Genomic DNA, 25,004 nt, shown 5'->3' with positions numbered 1-25,004 from the left:
TACTACAGGATCATTAAATAGGGACAATCAGGGATGCAAGGGGCATGGCTACTGGTCAACACCCCTCACCTTCAAATAATTCATTAAGCATCTGATTACCAAGTCCTAGGTCTGATAAAAGTCCAGAACAGCATTCCTGCTAGAAGACTAGCGATGAAGTTACAAACTAGTATTACACAATGGCAAAAAAAAAAAGCTGTTGGCACACGCTATGCTAGTTCTCATTATATTATACTGTTCCACTACTGGAAAGAGGTCCAGGATTCCAATGCACTGGTGCCACCTAGTGGACAGCATCGTCATCAGGGATCTAGGTTTTCAGTTGACTGTGGAAAAACATGGATTTTCCGTTTTAAAGGAGAAATGTGGGAAACCACAGGTTTCTCCTTGCAGGCTGCCAGCTTGGGGCTGGGAGGAGGGTAACCGAAGGCAGGGAGTACCACATGCATTTGCACACTGTCACACACACATGACCAGCAAACAGCTAGGCAGGGTGGTGGGAGCAGCCCCAGCAGCTGGATACAGGTAAGTCTATGGGGGTTAGAGAGCCAGGGCTTGGGGACCATCTAGGGGACTGTGTACGCACGCACGTGTGTGCATGTGTGCACGTGTGGAGGGGGTGCATGGGGCAGATGCTTGCTGGTGGTGGGGGAAGATGTCTGGGCTCTGGGGCTGCAGGGGGGTCTGAGGCAGCACTCAGTGCTGCTGGTGAGCCCAGTTCCGCACTGCTGGCAGCAGAGCCCACCTGGAGATGCCTGCCCCTCTGGTGCAGCATGGCCCAGGACAGAGCCTCATTCAACTTAACGCTGCTGCTGCGGAGCACGATGCTGATCCTCCTTGCTGCGGCCTCAACTGGCAGCATAGGGCAGTATGTGGTGCCCCAGCTGCTGCCTGTGCTTCTGCACGAGGTGCGTTGTATGCTCCCCATTGTGGAGGCCATCCCTGCGGACCACCGTCTTGAGAGTGTGCACCGAACCAGGCAGGGCAGGGGGAAACTGGGGGTTCCCTCTGGTAGGGCTGGGGGCGTAGGGAGGGGCTGCAGGTCAGGAGTGAAGGGCACTGGCATATCAGCGCTACTCAATGCCACAAAGCACCAACATGGGCAGCCACAGCTGGACCCATGTCCTGGTGAATGAAGGGGTAGCAGGAGATCTGATTTTCCATGATAAAAAAAAAACAACAAAATCAAACGTCAAAATATATAGGTATTTAGAATTTGTTTTTATTATAATAATTGAGGCACTGGTAGGCTTCCAAGTTGCTTTAAAATTGTAAATATATCAATAAAACATTCTATACAGGTATCAGTTGAACACATAGTGATGTTTCATTTTAGTCATGGAAAAACATGGATTTGAGGTTTTCTTAAATCAAAGAATTTTGCATTATATTTTTAATCAGAGAATTTGCAATTTTTAAATAGGGAAAACCAGGATCCCCAAAACAGTCACTGAACCAGACCATGCAGCAGAAACAACAAACTATACTAAGTTGTAAAGCTGGAACTGATTTGAACTGCTCAGCAGTAATGCTGCAAAGAAACTGAAGTGAGTGACAGTCTTCGAAGGGAGATGCTGAGCGTCCTTAATGGACGCACTATGACGCAACAAAGGGAAAAGCTTCTTGGAGTCACATGCTGTATAAGGTGACCATAATAATGTGAGTGAAATCCAGGACGGGGTAGGTGGGGCATCAAGGAGCAGGGCTGACCAGTACAGTGCATTCTCTACCCCTCACCACTCCCAACCCCTTGGCCTTGAAGAGCGGGGCTGGGCAGGAAAGACACCCTCCTGCCCTCCCCCATCTCCACAGCTCCCAGGAGCAGGGCCAGACAGGACACACACACAAATAGCTCCTATCCCGCGCAGCTCCCAGGAGTGGGCCGGGCCAGGCCAGAGCACCACCGTGTTGTCCCCTGCCTTCGACTCTAGTACATAAGCGACTCCACTTGCAGTGGAGTCCAGACCAGGGAGCAGCCCACTGGCTGGAAACCCTGGAGAAAATTGAACCCTGGGTACCCTGGCCCAAACCCATCCATATGTGCTCCACTCCTCATTCAGGACCCAGGCACATGCTGGAAGATTCCCACCAATCAGGGACTTTTGCTTCAATTTTCTCCAATGGCGGGGATGCCGAGACAGCCTCCAACATCTGGGACTGTCCCAAGCAATCCAGGACACGTGGTCACCTTATGCATAGTGCAAGTTTCCCACAGTTCACGGCTGTCCAGTTTGAGAATAATCAGGAGTTTCGCCTACTCTGCATATGGAAAGGGGAGAGTGGGGAGGAAATGGAATGGAAATTTATACCAGGTGTGAATGGGGGGGGCAGTCCGTATAGTAACAGAGGGCGCAAAAGGAAGCAGAACGAAATACAAAACCTCCAGTAGAAGCCGCTTAACCTTGGAGTAAAGAACAGGATAGTCTTTGAGTCTTAATTCTATAAGTAATGTTGTCATAGCAGGGAATACACGGACAAGCAGTACTAAGAGGGGCAAGGCCCCAAGAGGCACCCCCACCGGATCCCAGGGGTGGGATGCAGATGCCATTAAATTCTCTGGGACCCAGGCTGACAGCAAAGCAGATGAGAACTCCGGGCATTACATCTACCCTACTTTACCAGCTTGTGCTGGTACACTGGGGCAGACTTCACAAGAACATGCCCCATGCTAGCAGATGGGAGAGAGAGACCAGGACCTTGGCTGGAGGAGCATGAAACCCAGCTGCAGGATGACCTGGCAAGGGCTGAGCAAGTCGAGTCAGAGTCTACTTGCTAGACGAGTGACTCAGAGAAACCTCTAGCCCTAGGGACACAAGTCCCAAGATGAGGAGAGAAGAATGCGACAGGAGAAGTCCTAGAATGACACCGCCTTCTTCAGTGGGACAGCAGAAGCAGCTACCATGAGTTTGTTCCAAGAGGGGATCCAGGGTCCTATTATTGTTTTGAGTTAGGCAGTTTTTGATATTTAAAGTTAAAGGTATCCTGGGTTGGCCCCACCGGTTGTGGGTATTGAAGCTCAATTAACCATGCTGAGGGGCTGAATCATTAAGCCCAGACTAGTCATTTAATGGGGGGGGCTGAGGAAAGAAAAAAAAGAGAAAGGAAGTGACTCACTGGCTGGCCTAGAGGCCAGAAATAGGACCTGGCATTTCCAGGCTGTGCCAAGGGGGAAGGACCCCTGGCACCCTGTGCTGAGTTTAGGCCTGGACAGCCCAGTCAGTGGGCCTCGTAAGTCTCTTGTCTGTCCAGTCTGTCCCAGACCCAAATGAAACCAGGGTGGTGACTCAAGATAAAGTTAGGAGAAATGCTCTTACTAATTGAGATCACTAGTTGTAAATGAGCATGGCTGACTGAGTGGACTGCGGACTGAATCATCCTTTCACCAGATAACCAGCAGCATGACTATACTGTAAAATCTGCTTGGTGTATGGACAGGGTGTAAGGGGAAGAGGAGGAGCCCCAAGGAGCAGCATCAAGATACTCATGATGAGAGTGAACATAAACAACCACGGATCCTCCCTTTCTATTAAAAAATATCAGGACATGGCAAGTGAGCTGGAGGGTGCACCTGCACTATGAGTGTACAAAAGCCAAGCTGTCAGGCCCTAAAAATTGTCATTCAACCAATGAGAATGCTCAGTCCTGATGGCAGAACCAAGTTAGGCACAGCTGTCTACAAATGAGCAGATGCTACACTGAAGAAAACATTAACAACCATCAAAAATGGTTAAATTAGATCAATCATTACCTGATTGCACTAGTATCAATTCCTCCAATTCCCCCCTATCCCTGCAGTAAATACTCTGCCCCACCCCTTAGGGGAGAGAGAGAGGCTGAATCAGAATGAACAGACAATTATATTAAGTTTTCTACAAAATGAGAACCCTGAAAGTGATCAAGTACAATCAAAATGTTAGTTAGACTTCATCACTTTATTTAAACTTTTAATATATTATGCACATGCATTCACACACACTACTGAATATATGAAATATTAATAGGTTAGTGCATTATATTAAAACTATATACTATAACTGAATGCGTGTGTGTGTGTGGTAAAAGGAAAGCCAAAAGTAATAACACTATAGAAATGTTACATTTCAATGTTCTCCCCCATCAAAAGTTAATAAAAATGTTTCATGGGAATGCGACTATGGCAAAACAATAGTTTTCCATAGGAAAAAGTGTTTCGCTGAAACTTTTTCAATAAGTTTTACTGATCACACGCTGTTACATTCAAAAGTGAATCATATATTGTTTGTGGGCAGTTCACTATGCAAAAATGTGACAGATCATGAGGGACAATCCACAAGGTAGACAAGCCTAGGCATCTGTCTGCACAAGACTGTCAAGGTTAGTGGCAAATGCATTCCCACTATTGGCATGCTAGCAGCCTATCGCACAAGAAAAAACTGGCTGACAAAATTATGATAACTCTGAACGAGAGAAAGCTGTTCTAGGTCTCTGCAGAGGTCATTTCCTAATTCTTAACTCAAGAAGAGGCTCTCAAGTTTGTGTACAAATGAAAAAAGCCAAAGAGAAGAAGTAAGTACACACTTTCCTTTGCTTAGTCCACCTCTCTCTTGCCCTGCCTCTTCTCCAAGTTTGTTGCTGTCCACAGAGTTATAGTAAGAATTAGATTTTGGCTAAACCATCAATACAAAGTGTAGTTTTAGTACCATCAGCATTAATTTCTAGTCTTCGTACAGTTGATCTCAAAGTGTTCTCCAGAGGGGTCCAGAATACTCATTCTCATTTCACAGATAGGAAAATGGAAGCACACGAACAGTACAGTCACTTCCTCAAGGTCACCAGTGATCTAGTAGAAGAGTGACAGGTAGAACCCAGGTTTCCTACCTTGCGGTCCTCTATGCCGACTATGGCAAAGCATTGCACTCTAGATCTCAAGTTAATAGGTGAGAGGTGAATAATGCAATATATTAGTGTCTACATTTAACAGATCATACACAAATGCCTTTCCATTTACACGCCCTCCCACACACACTAAAAAGCAGTGGTAGTACTCTTCATCCACAGATCCCAGAGATTTTGAGAAAGGGGCAAACATCATTGGGTGCATACAGAAGTTCAGGTAGCCTGTCAGAGAGGCACTCTACCTCAGAGAGTCACTGAACCCAACAGGCATTTGTAAGGGGGGGGGGAGGGGGCAGCACTCAGAGCCTGCTCACATTGGCCCAAGCCAGCAAGTGAGGGTGCTCTAGGACAGCATTTCCTAACCTTTTTTATCCCAGGGCACACTTACATGACTTCTCCCATCCCACGGCACACTTGGGGGGGGGGGAAGCAGACATGGAGCAGGGTGACAGTAGCAGAACTGGCTGAAGCCACACCCCCCAAGATTCCACAGCACACCTGGTAATGTCTGACACCACACTAGTGTGCCACAGCACACTGATTGGGAAATGCTGCTCTAGGAGGCTCCTAGGAGGCTGCTGGACAGAAAGGCCTTTGGTACCAAGATCCTCTGCAAACAATGTTATTGCATGTTGGAGAGACAAAGGACTCTGTATCCACTTACCACTCAGCTGTGGAGGTGGGTACAGGTGGTAGGTGCTATAGATGTCATTGGACATCTGGAGCTGTAACTTGGTGTGATTCTTTAGTAGATCAGAGATGTTCTCCTCCTGGAAGGGAGTCTTTTCCAGGATCACTACAGCATCCTTTACTTCTCCACAAGTACCATTCACCTAGAAGAGGAGGCAAAAGTCAGCAGATACACGGCACCAAGATACCTCCGCCATCACTCTGGTAATCCAGATGACTGCTTCTCTTCAACAGGATGGGGCAATTGCATGCCAGTGGCTAGTAGCACATTTGCTACTCCCCATTTTACTCTGATACACTCTGCAGTACCCAGCCCAAATGGAGCAGGTGATAAGGTGAGAGATGGAGGCACAAAATGACACACAACTCCTCTCCTACTGGAGTACTCTGCTGAGCAGGCACCTTTCAAAATCCTTGTTTGCCCTGAGCCACTGAGGGAATACAGATGTCCAAGTTCATCCTATCAAGGAAATATGGGTAAGGAAAAAAAGAAAGATCTGTCATAGTTAACCAGAAGAGGACATAGGACTCAGGAGCTCTCTCAGCCTGTTAACATCTATTGACAGGGTTGTGACACCAGCTGATGATGGATTCCTACCAACTCACCAGTGAGTCCTCCCCAGATGCACAGGAGTTGGAATCAGGGCTCTAGGTTCCTCTGGAGGGAACAGCCAAGCCAACAGGGTGGAAAGTCTTGGGTTGGAATTTGTTTTGCATTATCTGTTGATCTATTAACAAAGTCAACCTCCAGGAAGAAAGCAAGTCTAACCTTGCCTGCTGCCTGGAGATTCTGTAGAAGACTATTACTGATTTTGTATACCAACAATTGTAAGCATAAGTTCCCCAAGTGCACAAGATTCAGGCCTTTGCCACCACCTAACCAGTGAGTGGCATAACATGCAACATTCGGACCCAGACTGAGTTTATTTTTTATTCAAGGCATGGAAATACGTGGGGTTCAGTCCTGACTATTGCTAATGGCGCACTGATACATCAGTCCAGATCATATCAGCACCAATAAAAGGAAAACTGGCATTATCAACAATGAGCTTTTTAGGCTGATGTGGCCAGTAACGTCACCGATAAATGACGCATGCATGCACAGAGCCACAGCATGCACACAGCTAACCAAGGAGCTTAGAAAGCAGCATCTGGCTGGGAAGTCTGGCGGGGAAGGGAGGAGAGGATGGGGAACAGATTGAAGCGCCTGTGGTAAGGGAAGGAGTGGGGCTTGGGCAGGTGCTGCCCAGCCAGAGCGGGGCACAGGACAGAGCCGCGAGTAGCTCATCCAGGAGGCATGGGGGGGGGGGGGGAGGGGCAGTTCCCGCTGCTGCACGCACCCACGGAGGAGGCATGGGGATGTGATGGGGAGGAGGCATGGATGTGTATCTAGCTGGGGTAATGTAGGCCCAGCACTCTTTCCTGCTTATGCAGGGGGTCGGACTCGATGATCCATTGAGGTCCCTTCCGACCCTAGCATCTATGAATCTATGAACATATGCCCCCCCAAATTTGTACGCAGGATAAGAGCGGGCTGCCTGCTGGGGGCTCGAGACCAGGCGCTGCACCAGCCTCTTTCCCCTCCACCATGAAGGGGGCCCAGCCCCCCACCACCTCCACCAGGAAGAGCCTAGTGCCACCCCTGGCACCAGACTGCCCTGCGCAGATCAGGGGGCACGTGCCCCTCCCATGCCTCCCCTGGGGGTACACGCAGCAGAGGAAATTGCCCCCCGGCTCCGCTCCCCCTGGATGAGCTGCTTGCAGCTCCGCCCTGCACCCCACCCCACCCAGCCCCGGCTTGGCAGCACCTGTCCCTTCCCCAGCCCTAGCCCCACTCCCTCCCTCACAGCAGGGGCCTCGATCTGCGCCACCTCCCCTCCCCCCCCCAACAGACTTACAAGCTGGACATTGCTCTCTAAGCTGCTGGGCTGCATATTGGCAATTGGATCAGCATCGGCTGATGTGGCTCATTAATAATCAGGCATTGTTATCATCCCCCAAAAAATCTTTATCAGTGCACCCCTAGTTCTTGCCACACTCCTGTCTGTCCAGTAGCTGAATATGGTCCTAATTCTTTATCTTTGCTGCAAGAAATGGCAAAGATTTACATAGGGATTCAAACTCAGAGGCTTTAATGAGAGCTAATATAATTTGCTGTCACGTATGTCAGGGGAGCAGAAAACCTGGGTGCAGCAGAAGAAGCTAAACTGAAGGTACAAGCTGCCCTTCATCCCTCAACCCTGCTACTAGCATGACTTGCAGCTTCTCATTCCTCACTGTGCAAATGAAACCTTTGCACACTCATTTGGAAGTAGGTAACCTGATTGTCACCCAGACACATCTCCTGTAATGAATGTATTCATATACAATTAACATGCTGTTTTGAAATTATGGAGACATTTTGTGATTTTCTGACATTTTATCCTCTACTCCAATTCTTTCAGAGGTGAATTTACTGGAAACAATAGGAAGTAATACAATTGTCTGCCAAGCCCAACCTCATATACCATGCTGTGAGCTACAGCAAGGCTGTAAAAGTTGAATTAAGAGAGTACTTACAAATTTCCCATTTTACAGCCCTGAGTGACAAGTTCATCCATCTTATTTACAGCATTTGAGTTAACTTCTAGTTTACAATTCAATTTCTTTTTAAACACTAAACATGAAAAACCGATCTCAGGCCCAAGAACAATAGACATGCTAATGAAAAAAAAAATCTAAAAATCTCAGAAGGGGTTTCCAACACTTTGTTACCAAAACCAACTGCAACCCTTACCAATATTGTGTGGTGAAGCACAGAAATACACTGGATTTGGACAGTACCATACTTAAAAGCTATAATGCCCATTTAGCATGGTTAAACTTATCTTTTAAAAAGAGATTGTATTAACAGAAATATATTTTAATAGGGCAAGGGAAATGCGGTTATTTTTAAAAAGGACATTCACTGCCTTTCTTCCAGTTCCTTTAGGGCTTGTCACTGGTCCAAGGTAGGGACTATCCAAGGCATTGGAGTCGCATCTTCAAGATTCTTCAGTGGAGCCTGAGGCTCATATCCAGCTGTCTTCCTGTTAGTGTCAGCACATATGAGCCACAAATATCACATAATTTGCTCATAAATAGGTCTTAGCAGAATGGAGTTGCAAAGGTTTGGAGCTTTTCAACAGTAAGTTACAGGTTTGCATCCAAGGCAGGCTGGGGCGAGGTGGGGGAAACACTCTAATTCTCCCCCATGAAAGCCAGCACAGCTAGCAGCCTTATCAGAGCTTTAAGTCTGAGAGGAGACAAAAATCCCATTTTATATCCAGGTGAGAGTCCCTACATTCAGGGATCAGGTAACAGCATATGTTGAACCAAACACTTTTCATTCCATACATGCTGTATGTAGGGGTGCCACCAATAAAGATTTTTTTTTGGCTCATGCCAAAGGTCAATTATTAACCAGCCTTAACAGCCAATACCGATCTGATTGCCTACACACAGCCCAGCAGCTTGGGGAGTAGTGTCTGGCTAGTAAGTCTGTGGGGATGGGGTTGGGGGGGCAGATCAAGGCCCCCATGGTGAGGGAGGGAATGGGGCAGGGGCTCCCCAGCTGGGTCAGAGCATGAGACGAAGTCACAGGCAGCTCATCTGGAGGATGCAGAGATGGGTGGGGGTAGCTCCCAACAGTGCCTGCACACCTGGGGGAGGCATGGGGGGCATATGGCCCCCTGGATTTGTGTACGGGGTGACGACGCTGCCTGTTGTGGTCTCAGGGCCAGGGGCGGCACTGGGAGGGACAGGCTACAATGTATTTGGGGGAGGCTGTAGGCCCACCCCGTAGCCCCAAGCTCAGCTCTGGCTCAGCCCAACCATCAGGAAGAGGCTGGCACAGCATGTGGCCTGCAGCGGGTAGCACGCCCTTGCCTTATGGACAAATCCAGGGGTCATATGCCCCCCATATCTCTCTTGGGAGGGGTGGCTCTCTGCCATACGCACACCCCCAACAAGCTGCCCACAGTTCTGTTCTGCACCCTGGCTCCCTCCCCAGGCGGGCGGCGCCTGCCCCTCCCCAGACCCACTCCCTCTCTCACGGTGCAGTGAGGGCCTTGATCTGCCCCCATACCCCTTCCCCGCCACAGACTTTTCAGCTAGACACTGTTCTCCAAGCTGCCAGGGTGCACTCCTGGCCATGTGCATGCTGCAGCTGTGTGCATGCACGCAGCATTTATCAGTGACATTTATTGGCTACACCAGCCCAAAAAAAGCTGATTGCCAATAATGTTAATTTTCCTTTTATTGGTGCCGAATCAATATTGACTGACACCTCTAGTTGTGTGGGTAAATTTTCCAGCTGCATAATGCAGCATCTTGTGATAGTGCTGAACTGCTAGAAATGGAGAGTCCTAAGGAACTAACCAAGGTACCCCTAAGCCATAGTGAATTTCCACTGACAAAAGCAGGCCAGCAATACTATGCATTTCAGCACAGGGGACATAGGCAGGCTCAGATGCTGAAGCACTGCAATCCTGTAGGTTTCCAAGGGGGAAAGCAACGTAGGGAAGTGAAAAATGCTGCTCTGAGTGAGGCTGAGCAACCTCTATGCCCACTACTAGTTGGACAGATCATAACTGTGTTAGCAGGAAATACAGTCACCAAGCACACAATGCTAGTAGCTGAAGAAAATCCTTCACCTGACTTGCAGATCCATTTTATACACCCCATGGAATTATGCACAGAAAAATTTTAAATTATGCAAATTCAGTACCTCCCCCCCATTGATGCACAGCCCCTGTCACTGGCAGCTCCGCAGCAGCAGATGACAGGCCCTTGGGGTGCTCATGATTGTGAAATGCAGAACCCCTAGCAGCTCTCAGCTCTGGCTGGGTCAGGGGGCTACAAGTGGCAGCACAGAGCAGGCTGAATCCAGCCTACTGACACACATTTAGACCAGACTGGGCTGGTTCCATCAGCACATGGGGCTTGCAGCACTGCAGGCGGGAGCCACATGCCACTGGGCCAGGCAGGCTCTGTGCCACCACATGGGGATTCCAGCACTCCAGCGGGAAGCCACACATGGAGGCATGGAGCTGGATGTCATCAAGCCAGGCCGGTTCCATGCCTCCCCATGCAGCTTTCTGCTGGAGTGCTGGAAACCACATGTAGAGGCATGGAGCTGGCCAGCCCAACCCAATGGCACACAGCCCACGCCCATGTACAAAGCCTATGCTCAGCTCCCCCTCCTGCAGGTAGGAGCTCCCCCACTTACAAGCTGTCCAGTCATGCACCATCACATTCAGTGCCTCCACATGGGGCTCCCAGCTGGGAGTCCTGCACCAGGGTTAAATTATGCAAAACTATGCAATTATGCATCGGTATGCCTTTTATGTGCAAAACTGCATAGGCACATAATTCCCCAGGGTGCAATTTTAATAGGTCTCCAGCAAGTTTTCATAACCATAACCATAGGGAATCCACTGGCATCTGGCAGTACCTGCCACTACCAGGATTATTTTCCCTTTTTTGTAAAAGTTTAAATTACTTGAATAACCTTAAGTCCTGTTTTTACATATGACTGATTTAAATAAAAAATCTGATTTATTTTTTTTAATTGTTGATTTCTATCCTCCCTGATCAAGTTCACAGCTATGGGAATGGGGGTGCTAAATGGCAGAAGTAGCATCTTTAGCACCATGACATTCAGCAAGTATGCAACAGGAGTTTCACATACATGCTGAAGAGAAGAAAAACAGTGAGTTTAGCCAAAGTAATTCAAGGGTGTAACAAGAAACATCAAGCATTAATTTGTCCCAACACTGCTGTTAGTATCTTTCAGCTTCAGTGGAGACTGCACCCAATCACGCCAATGCTGGAAATTATATTCAAGTGAGTGACACTGGGTTTGTAAAACTAAAGCCCAAATCTAACCTCTCTAGTTGTAATACCACCCATAGAGGATAATGGAGATACTAGCTGCTTTAGAGTCGTTAGTGAATACACTTAACACATCAGTTGTAGTCCGCCTGAAGCCTAATTCACCTTCCTTCTTACTTCCACCCAATTTGACTGGGGAAGACAGGAGGCTTCATCTTATGATTACAGCTGCATGATGCCAAGAGAATTTGAGGAAGAGCTGATGATGACAAACAGTTATATCCCAGGGCAGGGAATCAGAACTCATGGGTTCCATTCCAGCTCTGCTGTTTCTTTGCAGTGGACCACAAGTAAGCCACTCTATTTCACTGTGCTACAGGTTTCATCCGCAGAATAAATATATATTTACCTCAGAGATGTTTTCAGGTTCCATTATATCAGTGGTTCTCAACCTTTTTAGACTCAAGGCACCCCTTGGAAAATGCCAGCTCTTACATTTTCACTCAGTTTCTGACTACAGAAAAATAGGAGCTATTCTTCTATTGGAAAAACCTCACAAAGACCCCAACAAGGCAGAGTATTTTTAGTGCTATAGATTCCTACTTGAAATCTCTGAACTTAGCACGTGAATCATGTTTGCACACCTGATACTGCTAAAGCTGGACAGCATCCTAGTATTCCTGAAAGGATGCAAAGGTGCCCTGCTTGAGAATCGCTGCATTACACTCAAGGATCACGAATTGCTTTATGATGGTAACGGCTATGTATTAGTATCCTTATTATTCATGCTAAAGCAAACAGACCTCAAGAGAACACAAACAACTCTCTCACATGGTTACCAAAATTGTTGGGACCAGAATAATTTTAATTTCCTCTTTTGCTCCAAGCCAATCTCTGGGGAAACAAATTGTTGTACAAGCCCAATGCAGCCAGCCCAGAGAGATAAACAGATATTTAGGAGAGGAAATATTTAGGAGGTTTCTGTGTCTTTCAAATAAAGGCCCACAACGTGACGCAGTCAGGCCATTTTGGGCTCTCCTCTGACTTTGGAGGCGACTTGGAAACCGTGCTAACCGCCTTGCTCATTGAACTGCAGAACCAGAGAGGCCAGAGGCACTTTCCTTATGTGGCTTTGAGCCCAAACCACCTGCTTTGGTTTTCAAATGAACTATTTGCTCTGGGCTTCTTACGTTCCAGGGCTTTATTAGATGTGACAGAAGGATTTGATTTACTTGGATAACTTTAATAATGGAAATCAAATTTAGTTCTGCTCACGGAAAGAAGAGCATAAGAAGAGCACTGTTTCAGCACGTCATTAGAGGGAGGGCTAGGAAGATGCTAACAAACCTGCTGACAGTGAGGTACCCACCAGGGCAAATGGAGGAACAGTCTCCAGCTTCACAGCACAAAGGAGGAAAGACCAGGCTGTCTGTCCAGCCGGGGCACGAGGGCAGCATCACGCCGTGCAGCTCATGGCTTGAGTCTGCCACCGAACAGCACAGGCCACGAGCCCCACCCCCTCGCTTCTGGCGACCCTGCAAACGCCTCATCCAGGGAAGACCCGGCCGGGGGAAGACCGAGCCAGCGGGGCCTTGCCAGGGGCCGGCGGTTTACTTGGGCCGGGCGGAGGCTGCCTGTGCTGAGGAGCGGGATGGACGGGGACGGGGAGCCCCTCGCCTCGGCCGCGAGCACCCGCGCTGCAGCGGCCCCAAATCTACCCCGGCCCCCGCGGTACCTGCCCGTGCAGGAACACGGCCTTGTCCCGCGCCGACTCGCGCAGCAGCCTGCACACGCGGAGCTCGGCCAGCGGGAAAGCGCCGCCACCGCCTGCATCCGCATCCGCATCCGCAACCCCAGCCCCGTCCCCAGCCTCCTCCTTCTCTCGCCGCCTCTTCCTCTGCGGGCTGGCGGCCGCCATGATCGTGCGGGCAGCGCGCATGCGCGGCGGCCGCGCCAACGTGCGGCGCAGGTAGAAAGGACACGGCCTTCACCGGACAGCGCCGTCCCCGGGCCGGAGCCACACTGCAGCGCCCGCAGAGCTGGGACCCCCGGCGTAACTCCCGCTGCGAAAGGCAGGGCCTGGGGACGCCTCGGATTGGTGGCCCTGCCCCATAGCCCCGCCTCCCGGGGTAGCCAATCAGCTGCTACAGAAGGTTCCTCCCAGCTCTGCCGGATCCTGGCGCTCCACGTGCGAGGGACTAGGGCTCTTGTGGCCTTGTGCAGTGATTTATGCACTTGGTGGCTCTGCCTCCCTCCCCACTTCCTTTGGTCACAGGGATGTGATTTTCAACAAGGCCAGACTCCAGTTTTTGTAGTGGTTGAGATCAAAGAAACCATATTTCTCTTTCCTTCTGTTAAATCCCATTAGGGTTGCAAGAAATGTATCTCCATCTCCAGCCTCCACACGAACACACATCGAGACTGTGACTTGGACCCAATGTAAAAGCGGCTTTTGAGGGCCAGATCCGGGAGATTCACGACTCTCCCATCCCCTTGCTAGGTAGCCGTATTCCAGCAAGACTTGTGTCTCCTCTCCTCTGGGTACTTCCATCCAGTTGGGATCCAGGCTCACTGGGGAGATACCTGCCTGAACCAGTGCATCTAACAGCAGTGCTGACTGCAGTGTAATTAAAGGGAGAGGGCAGCAATGATGTTGGTGCCCCCAACATTTAGCCCAACTACCTAATGGTTAACATGCTTGCCCAGCTGAAGCTGCACCAGTAGATGGCAAGGAACACAAGCCACAGGGCAAGAAAGAAAAAGCAACAGAGAATCTGACTGGCCCTTCCCTGAGAGGGAGCCCAACCCACAGTGCTGTTTCTGTATGTTGCACTGAATAATCCGTTGTCAAAATGAAGTTTGAGCCCATGTCTACTCTAGGAAAACAGTCAAGTTTAGGATTGGATTAACTAGCACATACTAGCTAAGCAAGCCTATACTACAAGAATCAACCACTGTTGCTAGACAGGGTGAAGCTGGAGATTTGTTCAATCTAAAATCCTCCTTGAAGGATTCTCTTCTGGTCTGATCCAAGATGCTGAGGGAAAGGGGAGAGAGAAACCAGAGAAAACAAGCCTAAAATATTGCTTTTTCTCACCACATCCATCAATTCACCCTGAGCTATTAGCTTGGTCCCTCTCACCAACACGAGATCCACCATTAAAAAAAGAAGGAGCAAAAAGAGATATGAAAACAATACATTTCTTCTTTTTATGTAAACATGTCTAAAATTGCATTTGAAAAAAAATGCATTGCAAAATAGCCCCCAAGTCCTCTTCCTCCAAGTATCACTGATCTAATGAGAGAACTTCATGTCAGTTGATGTACTCCTTGGGGCCTGGAGAACGTTAAGGTGGGACAGATTTGTGTTGTAACATCTCAGAACTGGGTTGTGGAAGGTCATTGAGCGGTAAGTGGTACATTGGCCTCACAAATGAGCTAACTGGGGTTCGAGCCTCTGTTGTCGCAGACTTCCTGCATGACCTTTACCAGATCACCTACATCCAATAAAGGACTGTGGCGTCTAAACCAGGTTGCAGGCTGAATTTTGGCACCCAAGCTCAAAACTACAATTTTAAAAGCTACTGTTCAGCTGCTGCCTAGCCCTGCAAGTGCCTGAATTCATACACCCCTCCGGAGGCTTAGAAATCTGCTTCTGCATAGGCCCAAAACAGTCTCACTCTAAGAAGCATAGTGCCCATCTCATGGCCACGCTTGTTTAAGATCCAAAAATTAGACCTTCCTCCACGTAACCCTTGAAGGACCTCATCTGCTGGTGTACTCTGTGCATGTCTAATGATGACAACATTGGTTTCCCTACAAGATGTGCTAGTAGCTGCTTTCTTTTAAAGTGCAGTATGTGGGGGTGCCCACCTGTTATGTAATAACCTAGTTGCTAAAGCACTCACCTGGGAAGAGAGAGGTAGTTAGCTGTGTTAGTATGAAGTTGGACAGAAGGCAGGGCAGGGCAGGGCAGGATAGAACCTCGAAGGTTAACTGTTTCAGAGAAGCATAAGCTTTCATAGGTGACAGCTTACTTCATCCAACACTATCTGATGAAGTAGGCAGTCACCTATGAAATCTCATGCCTCTTTGAACAAGTTAAATCTCTAAGGTACTACCCTGCCCTGCCTTCTTCCTCTCCCAGGAAAGTTTATTTTCCCTCTCTGGCCTAAAGGGATTCAAACCCCCCATGTCTCCCAGGAATGCCCCAACTACCAGACTATGAATCTGGGTGGGACATGCTCCACCAGCCCTCTTGAAAAAAAAGCCACTATGCAAAAAGGAATTCAGTTTCATCATTTTAGTGGGTGGCTGGGCAGCACTGAGCACACAGAGAGATGGTCATCAACCCTACAGCAAGTAGGTTTTAGTTACTCATCTAGGAAAACTATTGTCCTCTTCAGGGACCATCAACTAAGGCTTGTCTAGAGCAGGATAAAAGCTAAAATATGCATTATAAAATGCTTTCACAGACACCTTTCATCTGCCTCTAGAAAAGCCAATAACTGTTCTTCAGGGTGTAGGGCATTCCTTTTTAAAAAACAGTAGTCCCACGTGGTTGTAGCCCTGGTCAGTCCTTCAGTTGGTGTAATTTCCTACCTGCATATCAACAGGGGGATGTTGAGTAACCATGGCACAGCTACCTGAAGAGCAGGGAAGGAAAAAATCTAGACAAAACAGTCACAGCGTGATGCTGCAATGAGCTAAACATGTCAAAGCAGCATGGCACTCAAGGGTGACAAGGTGATGTGGACATTGCTATGTGGGGTCAAGATGTGCCACTGCCATCTGGGCTCCAAAACCCTAAGCCATACATCACTAACTGCCTTCCTCATAGGACTGAGAGTTTGCCAACACTGTGGCTTCAGGAGCAGATCAATTCCATGTGCAGTATGACAGAACCATGTGCAAGCCCCAAGTCTTTAGCACCAGAAACTGATGCCCAGTTGCCAGTACTGTCAGACATTGCTTCCCTCAGCAGCCTCAAAACAGCCTGATATTAGTGCACACAGGAGAGAGCTGCCTGATGCTTCCACTCAAAAGTCCTCATGGGAGTTAGTTCCCATTTGCCATTCTGTATGTGCTTTGCAGAGAATGGAGCCAGACTTTAGCTCCAGCCAGCTCCAGAGACTCTGAAAACACCCATGTGGATTCCTGGTCCGTTCCCAAGGATGTGCTTCCTTATGGTGTTCCCTTTCTTTTGCAGGACTCCAGTCACTCGGTTGTGCTTGGGGTGCTCTGACAGAGCTCCTGTAGGTCTGGGGGACATAGGACAGAAACCAGGTTCACTAAGGGACTGATGCTGCAGTGTTGTGAAAACTGCTTTTGTTCCTCTCCTGCTGGAGAGAGACTTAATGTTGTGCCTCATTAACAGGATATATATGCTGAACCCTTTCTGTTTAGATCGACCCCTGATGTTTCACAGGGACACAAGATTCAAGTCCCATCCCACACTGTTCTACGTTATCTATGTTGTCAGTTAAATAACTGCTGTGAAAATTATCCCTGCATCCAGGAAGCCTCTTACTAGTACAAGGCAAAAGAGAAATGCATATTTGGGATCTCATGAAAGTCAATGTCATAATGACTGTGAGGTACTTTGGTATAACAGTTTGGTATAACAAGTTTCCTGTATGAATACAGGAACACTCCAGGTAGCTTAGAGCAAAAAGCAAACAAGCTGCAAGCCCCTGTTAAGCTGACAACCCCCTACAATTTACTTACAGCGCAAGACTGAGTCTTTAATCTGCCTGAAGCCATTTTCCTTGAATGTCACACGGATGTAATAGATGCATCTCAGCTCCCGGGGGTAGTCCTTCCGGTCGATGTCCTTCAGCACTGGAATGGTGCGCCCATTGGTCATGGGAGCCTCTGCTAATGCTTGGTGCATTTGGTACCTGCACCAGGGATCCTGGAGGAAGCCAGGGGTTATTACCATGACCCAGCAGTGGCTGTTCTGGACAGCTTCACAGAGCTCAGTTACAATGGCGCTGCCTGGCGTGGCATCCCGCAACTGCAGGAAGCAACGGAAGGTCTCAGGCTGACTCTCCAGGTAGGAGACCATCTCCTCAACAAATTCAAAATCCCCTTGGTTGTGACAAATGCACACATCATAGCTTTTGGTCCAGCGGGCACTTCCTGAGCTGCTGATGTTCACCTGGGAGGCAGAGGGCAGTAGTGACCTTGGGTGGAACACTGAACTGCTGGCAGAAGAACTGGAGCTTCCCATCGGGGAGGAGGTGGAGGAGGAAGGTGAGTGTTTGGGAGCAGCAGTTGAGCTGCTTCCTGAGTTGGAGCGTTGCTTTGGTTTCTGCAGAACCCGTTTCAACCAGCCTGGAGAGTTTAAGAGACTAAGATAAGATGCATCGAAGGCTGAAATACCTCCTGAACCAGTCTACAGCCCCTCTCCACAAGTCACTTCTCCCCAGATGTACTTAATTTCCTAATTCACCAGCATGGGGCCATTCACAGCCAAGTGACAGGACAAGGTTAGCCTTGGCCCCAGAATCTGAGCAGGCCGGTCTGAAACTAACTGTGATGGTGCCACATAGTCAGCCCTTCTTTTCAGCAGACAGGTCTAGTACAGCCTAGAAGAATGGTCCACACCAGACCTGGGGAAAGGTGCAAGAACCCCAGAAAAGCAGACAGGAATAATCTGCTCCTGCCTGGGTCTTATCTTGGTCTTTAACAGAGACTGCCCTAAGCCACTGGCTCTCAATCTTTAGCAGCCCTCTGTAACTTTTCTCAGTTTGGTGGCACCCCAACTGAGAACCACTGTTGTACTGTCTCAGTGTACCAGGCAGTAAACTCCTTATTCAGTAAGGAATTCAATAGACTCTTAACATTTTCCTTTCTGCATAACAGTGCAAGATGGCAGCAGTGAAGTTCTTGACTTCTGTCCACACTCACTTAAAAAAAACAAATACAACCAAGGAAGTCTGACTTAGTTGCAATGGAATTACTCCTGATTTACACCACATTAACCAAGGAATGAAGTCTAGACAGCAAAATAAAGTGCTCTTCTCTTTTTTCTCTTTGTGACAGATTCCCATTGGTTATGAATGGGATTGTTGCAAATGGAATACAGTAAAGGTACAATACTGAATTAAATTAATTCAAATTGACCTGATTTGTCCTAACTTATGGAACACACTGGATTTAAAAGTAGTAAGAGGTTGTGAACTTTTTAAAAAGCCACCCACATTTGAGTGGGAGTCAGGCTTGCCGTACTAAACACTGATAAACTGTTTTTTACATCACCATAGAAATACCGTGTGCTTTGTCAGCCCTGCTGTCTTTGGGGTAGTAGTTCTGAAGCAGGGTTCCTGCAGAAGTGAGGAGAAGGGTTCCTCTCCATGCTCCCACTGTGGGAGGTGATATAACTAGCCTACCCGAGTTCCTGCATATTGAAACATCTTGCTGAGTTTGAGAGTGATGTCAGGTTCCTTTCCTAATTTGCTATAGTTAAAGTAAATTCAAAATTCTTTAATCATGGTAGGGGCCAGCAGTTTAAACTTATAGGGAATAATCAGAAGTCCACTTAACCCTGCCTCTCATCTGAGATAAGGTATCTGGCATATCTGGACAGGTTATCCCGTTTCTATAAAAAAGGGGAAATGGATGAAAGCTTGGCAGGTTACCAGCAGAGCAGGGACTAACACTCAGTGTCCTGGTCTCAGCCCCTCATACTACCTTAGAAACATCTTATTTACTCACCAGCCATCTTAGGGAGGAAAACTCAGATGAGATGCATCCACATTAATCTTAGCCTGCAAGCAAGAGTGGGAGAGAAAAAGATCTGTTAGAAGCTGTTATTTCCTCTAGCAAAGGAAGTTACATTCAGGCTTCTCCTTGCTTTACTGCTGCTCGCCTCCCCACATCCTCATCCAGGCAAGACACAATCCCAATACTATACAAACTTGCTTCATTTGCAAGTACATCATGAGAGAGGCATTTTAGCTGCTCGCATTGTCTGGTCTGAAGACAACAGGGCACTTCAGTCTCCAGGATCAAATGAGCGCTGAACTCTATTAAAAGCCATGCTTCCTGCAGTGCATGTTACATCCTGGTGTGCCTCTGTTCACATCACTGGAAGCCTTATTCATGAATCTGCACCAGCCCAGGAACAAGTTGGATTCTCTTTGTAATGTCTGCTTCCAGCTGCTCTGGGCTAGGGAAAATAAAAGGTAGCAAGGATTTTCTCTTTGCTGTGCTTAATATCCCACCCTCCTGGCACCCAAACATCATGGGATAGGAAAGTTTGATTGGAAAGCAAGATAAATCAACTGCAGAGGCACACGGCCGAAGACAACAACTGGAGATTGGGAGAAAGAGAAACTGGGATCAGCTGGGCAAGGAAACTGGGACTTGGACTTGATGCAGAGCCGGGGAGATTGGAACTAGCTGAAGGGAGAGACAGGGATTAGGAATTTGGGAGAGTGAAGGCATGAGTAGGGCTGGGTGCAGGGCAAAGCTAGCACGTAATGAGAAGCTTTGAGGAACAGAGAGTTAAACGGGAGAGACATGGAGAAGTCCTAGGACAAGGAGCTGGAGCTGAGTGAAGAGAAGGCATGGAGAGTTGGAGGGGATGGGACAGAAGGGACACAGAGTTTGGAGAGGATGACCCGCTACAGCACATTCCTCTCCAGAACCTGGAATGAAATCTAGGATCCCCAAGGCATTCCTCTGCTGGCAAACCCTGGCAAACCCACAGGCAACGTACCCCATCCCCCTCTGGCGGTGGTGCACAGAGGATGACAGCCCCTCTAGCTGTTACTCAGCTCCAGTAGCAGAAGTCTGTGTCAATCTAAAGTTTCCAGTGCTGCTGCGGATGAAGGTAGTTGTTGCTTTGCCACATGGTGGATCTTCTCTTAGCTGTTCGCTCTTTTAAGCCTAGGAAATAACATACAACTTTTAAAGGAACATAAACATTATAAAAACAAAAATTTCATTTTAGGCTACCCATGCAACCTTAATTCAGTCCTCTTATCCATATAGATTCTTTTCTCTTCATCTAGATATGTTAGAGGTATCTGGCTGCTAACATCTTGCCTCTACCTTTCCAGTCAAGGACATCCTTCCAAATGCTGGCAATTCACAATACCAGCTCCTGAGTCTTACTCATTAAAAGGTAGTAAGTTTCCATTTTCTCTCTGGTTGATCAAGACATGGAGTCCCACAAGAATGGCCTTTCCAAGAGATGCTTAGCTGGTCTGCCAAGTATCCTATAAACGTATATTCTGCCCACTGAAGCTGTTGGGAGTTCTTTGCTTTTATCTGTACTTGACTAATCCATTGTTCTTTACTGGCTACAAAGGTCATCTCAATAACAAATTTTCAAAGGTTTTAGCTGTCTGCCTTCCTTAGGAGACAGGAGTTGAAGTTATGGCCTCAAGATGCAGCAGAGAAAATTTTGTTTGAATTAGGAAGGACTTTCTTATTATGAGGATGGTTAAGTATTGGAACAGACTACCTAGAGAAGCTGTGAAATCTCCATCCCTGGATATTTTCAAGAGCAGGTTAGACAGACATTTTTCTGGGATGATTTAGTCAAGGAAGATCCTGCCTTGACTGGGATGACCTTTAGAGGGCCCTCCCAGCACTACTTTCCTATGATCCTATCCTGATGTTGCATCCATATTAGATTGTAAGGCCAGTTTTGTGTGTGAAACTTGGTCCTTCTCCATAGTTCTTTGGAAAATTATCTGCAAAGAAGAAAGATAGGCATTCCTACTCTGTACCTCTGCCCAAAGTTCTTCCTCTTAAGCTGCTGGGAATCAATGTTTTAAACTGCCCATGTTATTGGTGATTATTGACCCTTTTTCCAAGATCGCTTTGCTGACTCATAACCATATATTTGGGAGGGGTACACTTAGAAAGATTTTTTTTGGCCAATACCAAAGGCCGATTATTAACCAGCCATATCAGCCAATACCAATCCAATTGCTGATAGCTGGCAGCTTGGAGAACAGCATCCGGCTGGTAAGTCTATGGAGGGAAGGAACACGGGGTGGGGGGAGGCAGGGAGGGCAGATCAAGGCCTCCATGGTGAGGGAGGAAGTAGGGAAGGGACTAGGGCAGAGCAGGCACTGCCCAGCTGGGGCGGGGGGGACAGGGTGCAGGATGGAGCCAGGGGTAGCTTGTCCAGGTCACTGGGGTGGCGGGGGGCAGCTCCCGCTGCTGCAAACACCCTGGGGGAGCCATGGGGAGCATGTGCCTCCCAGATTTGTGGGCAGGGCAAGGGCAGGCTGCCTGCTCCAGGTTTGGGGCTGGGGTTGCGCCAACCTCTTTGCAGGAGGACTGGGCTGGGGCTGCACTCAGGGCAGGTTGGGGCTGGGTGGGCAGCGGTGGCACTTAGAGTGGGGGGGCTACAGGATGAACTACAGCCACCCCAAAATTTACCATAGCCCTTCCCTCCCAGAGCCACTGTCACCCGTCCTGTCCCCACCCACCCTGAGCACAGCCCTGTTCCAGCCAAAAAGATGCCAGCACAGCCCCTGGCCCTGAGTGGGCAGCCTACACAAATTCAGGGAGCACATGCCCCCAGTGCCTCCCCTGGGGGTGCATGTAGCAGCAGAAGCCACCTCCCTCCCACTCCCTGGACAAGCTGCACACAGCTCCATCCCACATTTCTGCACCAGCTGGCAGAGCCTGCCCCTGCCCCGCTCCCTCCTGCACCATGGGGGCCTCAGTCTATGCTCCCCACACCCCTTCCCCCCACAGACTTACTGGCTGGATGCTGCTCTCCACACTGCCAGGCTGGACTCCTGGCCACATGCATGCTGCAACTGCACACATGCATGGGGCATTTATTAGTGACATTATTGGCCACATCAGCCAAAAAAAGCTAAATGCAATAATGTTAATTTTCCTTTTATTGGTGCCAATACAATATCGACCAATATATTAGTGCACCTCTAATATTTGGTTTTATCATCAGTTCTGCTTTTCTTGCTAATTTCCTTCAAGCACCACATGCATCATCTTCTCTCTTTCCTGATTACCCAACCAAATACATTTGTTATGTATTCCAGTGGCGCACTGCTCTGAAGAAAGAATTTAGTTGGTATGGACTATCTAAGCTCCCCCACCAGGAGAACTTTACAAGGTAGTTCCACATTTCTCATAGCTATATGAGAGAGTACCTGTTTTGCCATAATTCTGAAACAATGTCAAATACAGCAGAGATTTTATTCTTTCTTTGTACTCTGTTTATTTAAACTATTAACATTCTTGCAAATCTGAATTCTATAAGGAGTCCAGATTCTTTCACTGGGGCCCAAAGACCATCTTGCAGCATGTTATAATTTCTTAATCTTCAAGAACTATGTAACCTGCCATATCATTTATTGAATAATGCTAGTAAAATTGTACAATTTCATCCTACTTCCCCACTTCCATGAAAGTCCAGGATGACCAGTGCTCATCTAACAAGCAACAATTCAATGTTTTTCTCTTCCTTGTTTCTCCTCATTTGTCATATTGCAGCCACACACTGCTCTGAAGAAAGAATTATCCATCTCCATCCATATCCATATCCATCTCCTTGTGGGTTTTTCTGTGGCGCTCCTCACTATGAGTATTTCAAGTATCAATATTTAATATTGGCAGGACTGCTGTGCAATAGGGAAATATCTAACCATTTTCAGGTGGAGAGCTGAGGAACAGATAAAAATATGCACTAATTTTGGACGCACCATTTGAGATACCCAAGATCTTTCTAAATTCCTACTAATACATAGCACAGTTTATATTGAAAGCACAGCTCTAACTGGCGTTAGCCATAGCTGGGTAGCTCAATACTTCTCAAAATGAGAGTTTCAAAATCAGGCTTACAGAAAATGAGGAACAAGAGTGATCATTTGTGAAATATTTGGTCTAAATGACTTACTTAGAAACTCTGTGGTACGGAGGGAAACTCTCTACTCCAGCATTCAACTACCTTAACCATGAAACCTCCCCTTCTCTTCCTACAACCCTAGGGGGTGAAGTTACATGTTACATTTAGTCACTTAATGAGCTTTAATGCATGGATGCTTGTATTTTAACTCATGCTAAGTGCCCTTTGAGCATCTCAAAGTTATGCCACTTCAGGTGAGGGTTAACGCTGGGCCATGGTTAACGCTAGCTTGTGTTGGGGTAACTTCAGTCTATTCCACAGAGACAAAATGAGCAATTGCAGTCCTCTAGCATTCCAGTATGCACTGCTCCCCCCAGCAGGCATACATAGAGTCTTGGCTCGCCCCTGGTTGCCAGTCTTCTCGTAGCAAGTCAGAGCTGTGAATGGGGAAACCAGTACCAACCCTTAACATGACTGCTCACAGGAGGTTCTAAGTTTAACACCACTTAAGATTGAATATGGTCTAAGTCTAACCTATAACTTCACCACCCTGTGACTCAGTCACTACCCACCTTGCACCTCTAATTCTGAAGCCTGCTGGGAATGTAGAGTGGTCGTTCCAGCACACAGCCATGAACACACGTGCTTGTACAGCAAGAGGCAGAGCCCGGCACATGTCTTTGTAGAGCATCGGGTTACAGCTGTGGTTTCAGTTCCTCCAGAAGGAAGCCCCTGGCTCTACTTCCTCCCACAGTCTTATCTATACGCTCCCCATGAAGTCACAAGAGCTCCTTACCATACTTCTTCCTGGCCCCAGGGCTGGACTAATGTACAGGCAAACTAGGCACATGCCTAGGGCTCTAAGTGAAGAAGATGCCCTAACATATTATAATTATTGAGTGAACAAAATAGGGGCCCAAGAGTTTGTTTGCCTAGGGCCCACTAACGGGTTAATCCAGCCCCAGCTTTCCACAACAGGGAAGGACAGCCCTATGGGAGGGGGCTGCTTTGTGACCATGGGGCTTCTATCTGTTGTCTCACCTCTCTGGGAGGCATCTGCCAGCTCCTTGGACTCCTCTGAAGGAGGAATGCCAGGCTCCGTCAGGCGTTCGTTCCCTGCTGGGCGCTCCCTGCTTATTCCCTGCAACCTCCCTCCTGTGCCTGTTCTTTTAGTCTCCCCAAAGTCATTAAGCGGTGGCTATGTGACCTCACCCCAAGCCTAAGGCAACAGACAGGCCTGTAATTCCGGGTAAAAGCAAGCCCACCCACAGCAGAAACCCCCCAGAGCTTAACACGGTCCAGGCCTGGCTCCCAACCCCTGCAAGGGCACACGTGCGCGCCAGGGTCGGAGGGCATCTCCCCTGCCACCTCCCATCTTGCAGGAAAGGGACAGGGGCTCCGTGAGTATTTAGAGCAGCGGTTCACAACCGGTTTTGGCCCAGCGCCCATTTGCAAACACCAGCGGGGGGCCTGCCCCCGTGCCCCGCACTGCCAGCCCGCTGCCGCTGCCCCGGTGCGTGGGGCACCGGGTCCCAGCAAGGCCCCCGCAGGCTGGAGCGCTGCCTGCCAGGGAAAAGCCACGTTTTTCTCCTTCAGAGGAGAATCCATTGCTAACCCTTCCGTATATTCTCGCGACCCCCTTCCTGGGGGCTGAGTAGCGCAGATCTAGAGCGCGCCAGACCCCGCAGCTCCGCCGCGGCCCGCACCTGCCCCCGGGTCCCAGCAGCGCGCACCTGCCGGCCCC

At 48.4% G+C, this 25,004-nt stretch overlaps 2 protein-coding genes across 2 annotated transcripts in view; both read right to left on the bottom strand.

The window, feature by feature from the left end:
- DCPS (decapping enzyme, scavenger) overlaps positions 1–13,351 on the bottom strand; it is a 70,900-nt gene extending 57,549 nt beyond the window's left edge. Inside the window, exons 1-2 of the mRNA XM_019546963.1 lie at positions 13,154–13,351; positions 5,540–5,708 (exon numbers count right to left, since the gene is read on the bottom strand). Of these exons, the coding sequence (XP_019402508.1) occupies positions 5,540–5,708; positions 13,154–13,336 (352 nt within the window). The 5' untranslated portion in view covers positions 13,337–13,351. The remainder of the gene's footprint in view (positions 1–5,539; positions 5,709–13,153) is intronic.
- Positions 13,352–13,642: 291 nt separating this feature from the next.
- TIRAP (TIR domain containing adaptor protein) lies at positions 13,643–20,933 on the bottom strand. The gene is made up of 4 exons (XM_019546964.1): positions 20,144–20,933; positions 19,138–19,190; positions 17,146–17,754; positions 13,643–16,679 (listed from the first exon to the last, which is right to left on the bottom strand). Exons 2-4 carry the CDS (start codon positions 19,142–19,144, stop codon positions 16,636–16,638), a joined length of 660 nt encoding a protein of 219 aa, XP_019402509.1. The 5' UTR covers positions 19,145–19,190; positions 20,144–20,933; the 3' UTR covers positions 13,643–16,635.
- Between the last annotated feature and the right edge of the window lie 4,071 nt (positions 20,934–25,004).

Source organism: Crocodylus porosus, unplaced genomic scaffold, assembly GCF_001723895.1.
Source record: "Crocodylus porosus isolate Cpor-Errol unplaced genomic scaffold, CroPor_comp1, whole genome shotgun sequence".
Lineage (NCBI taxonomy): Eukaryota > Metazoa > Chordata > Crocodylia > Crocodylidae > Crocodylus > Crocodylus porosus.
Note: the sequence above shows the minus strand (reverse complement) of the source record. Positions and strands in the feature narration are given on the sequence as shown.

Excerpts from the sequence above, each read along its gene's own strand:
- TIRAP (XM_019546964.1), bottom strand. Across the intron at positions 16,680-17,145 it reads TAAAGACTCAGTCTTGCGCT|ACCTACAGGAGCTCTGTCAG; the intron begins GTAAGTAAATTG and ends TATGTCCCCCAG.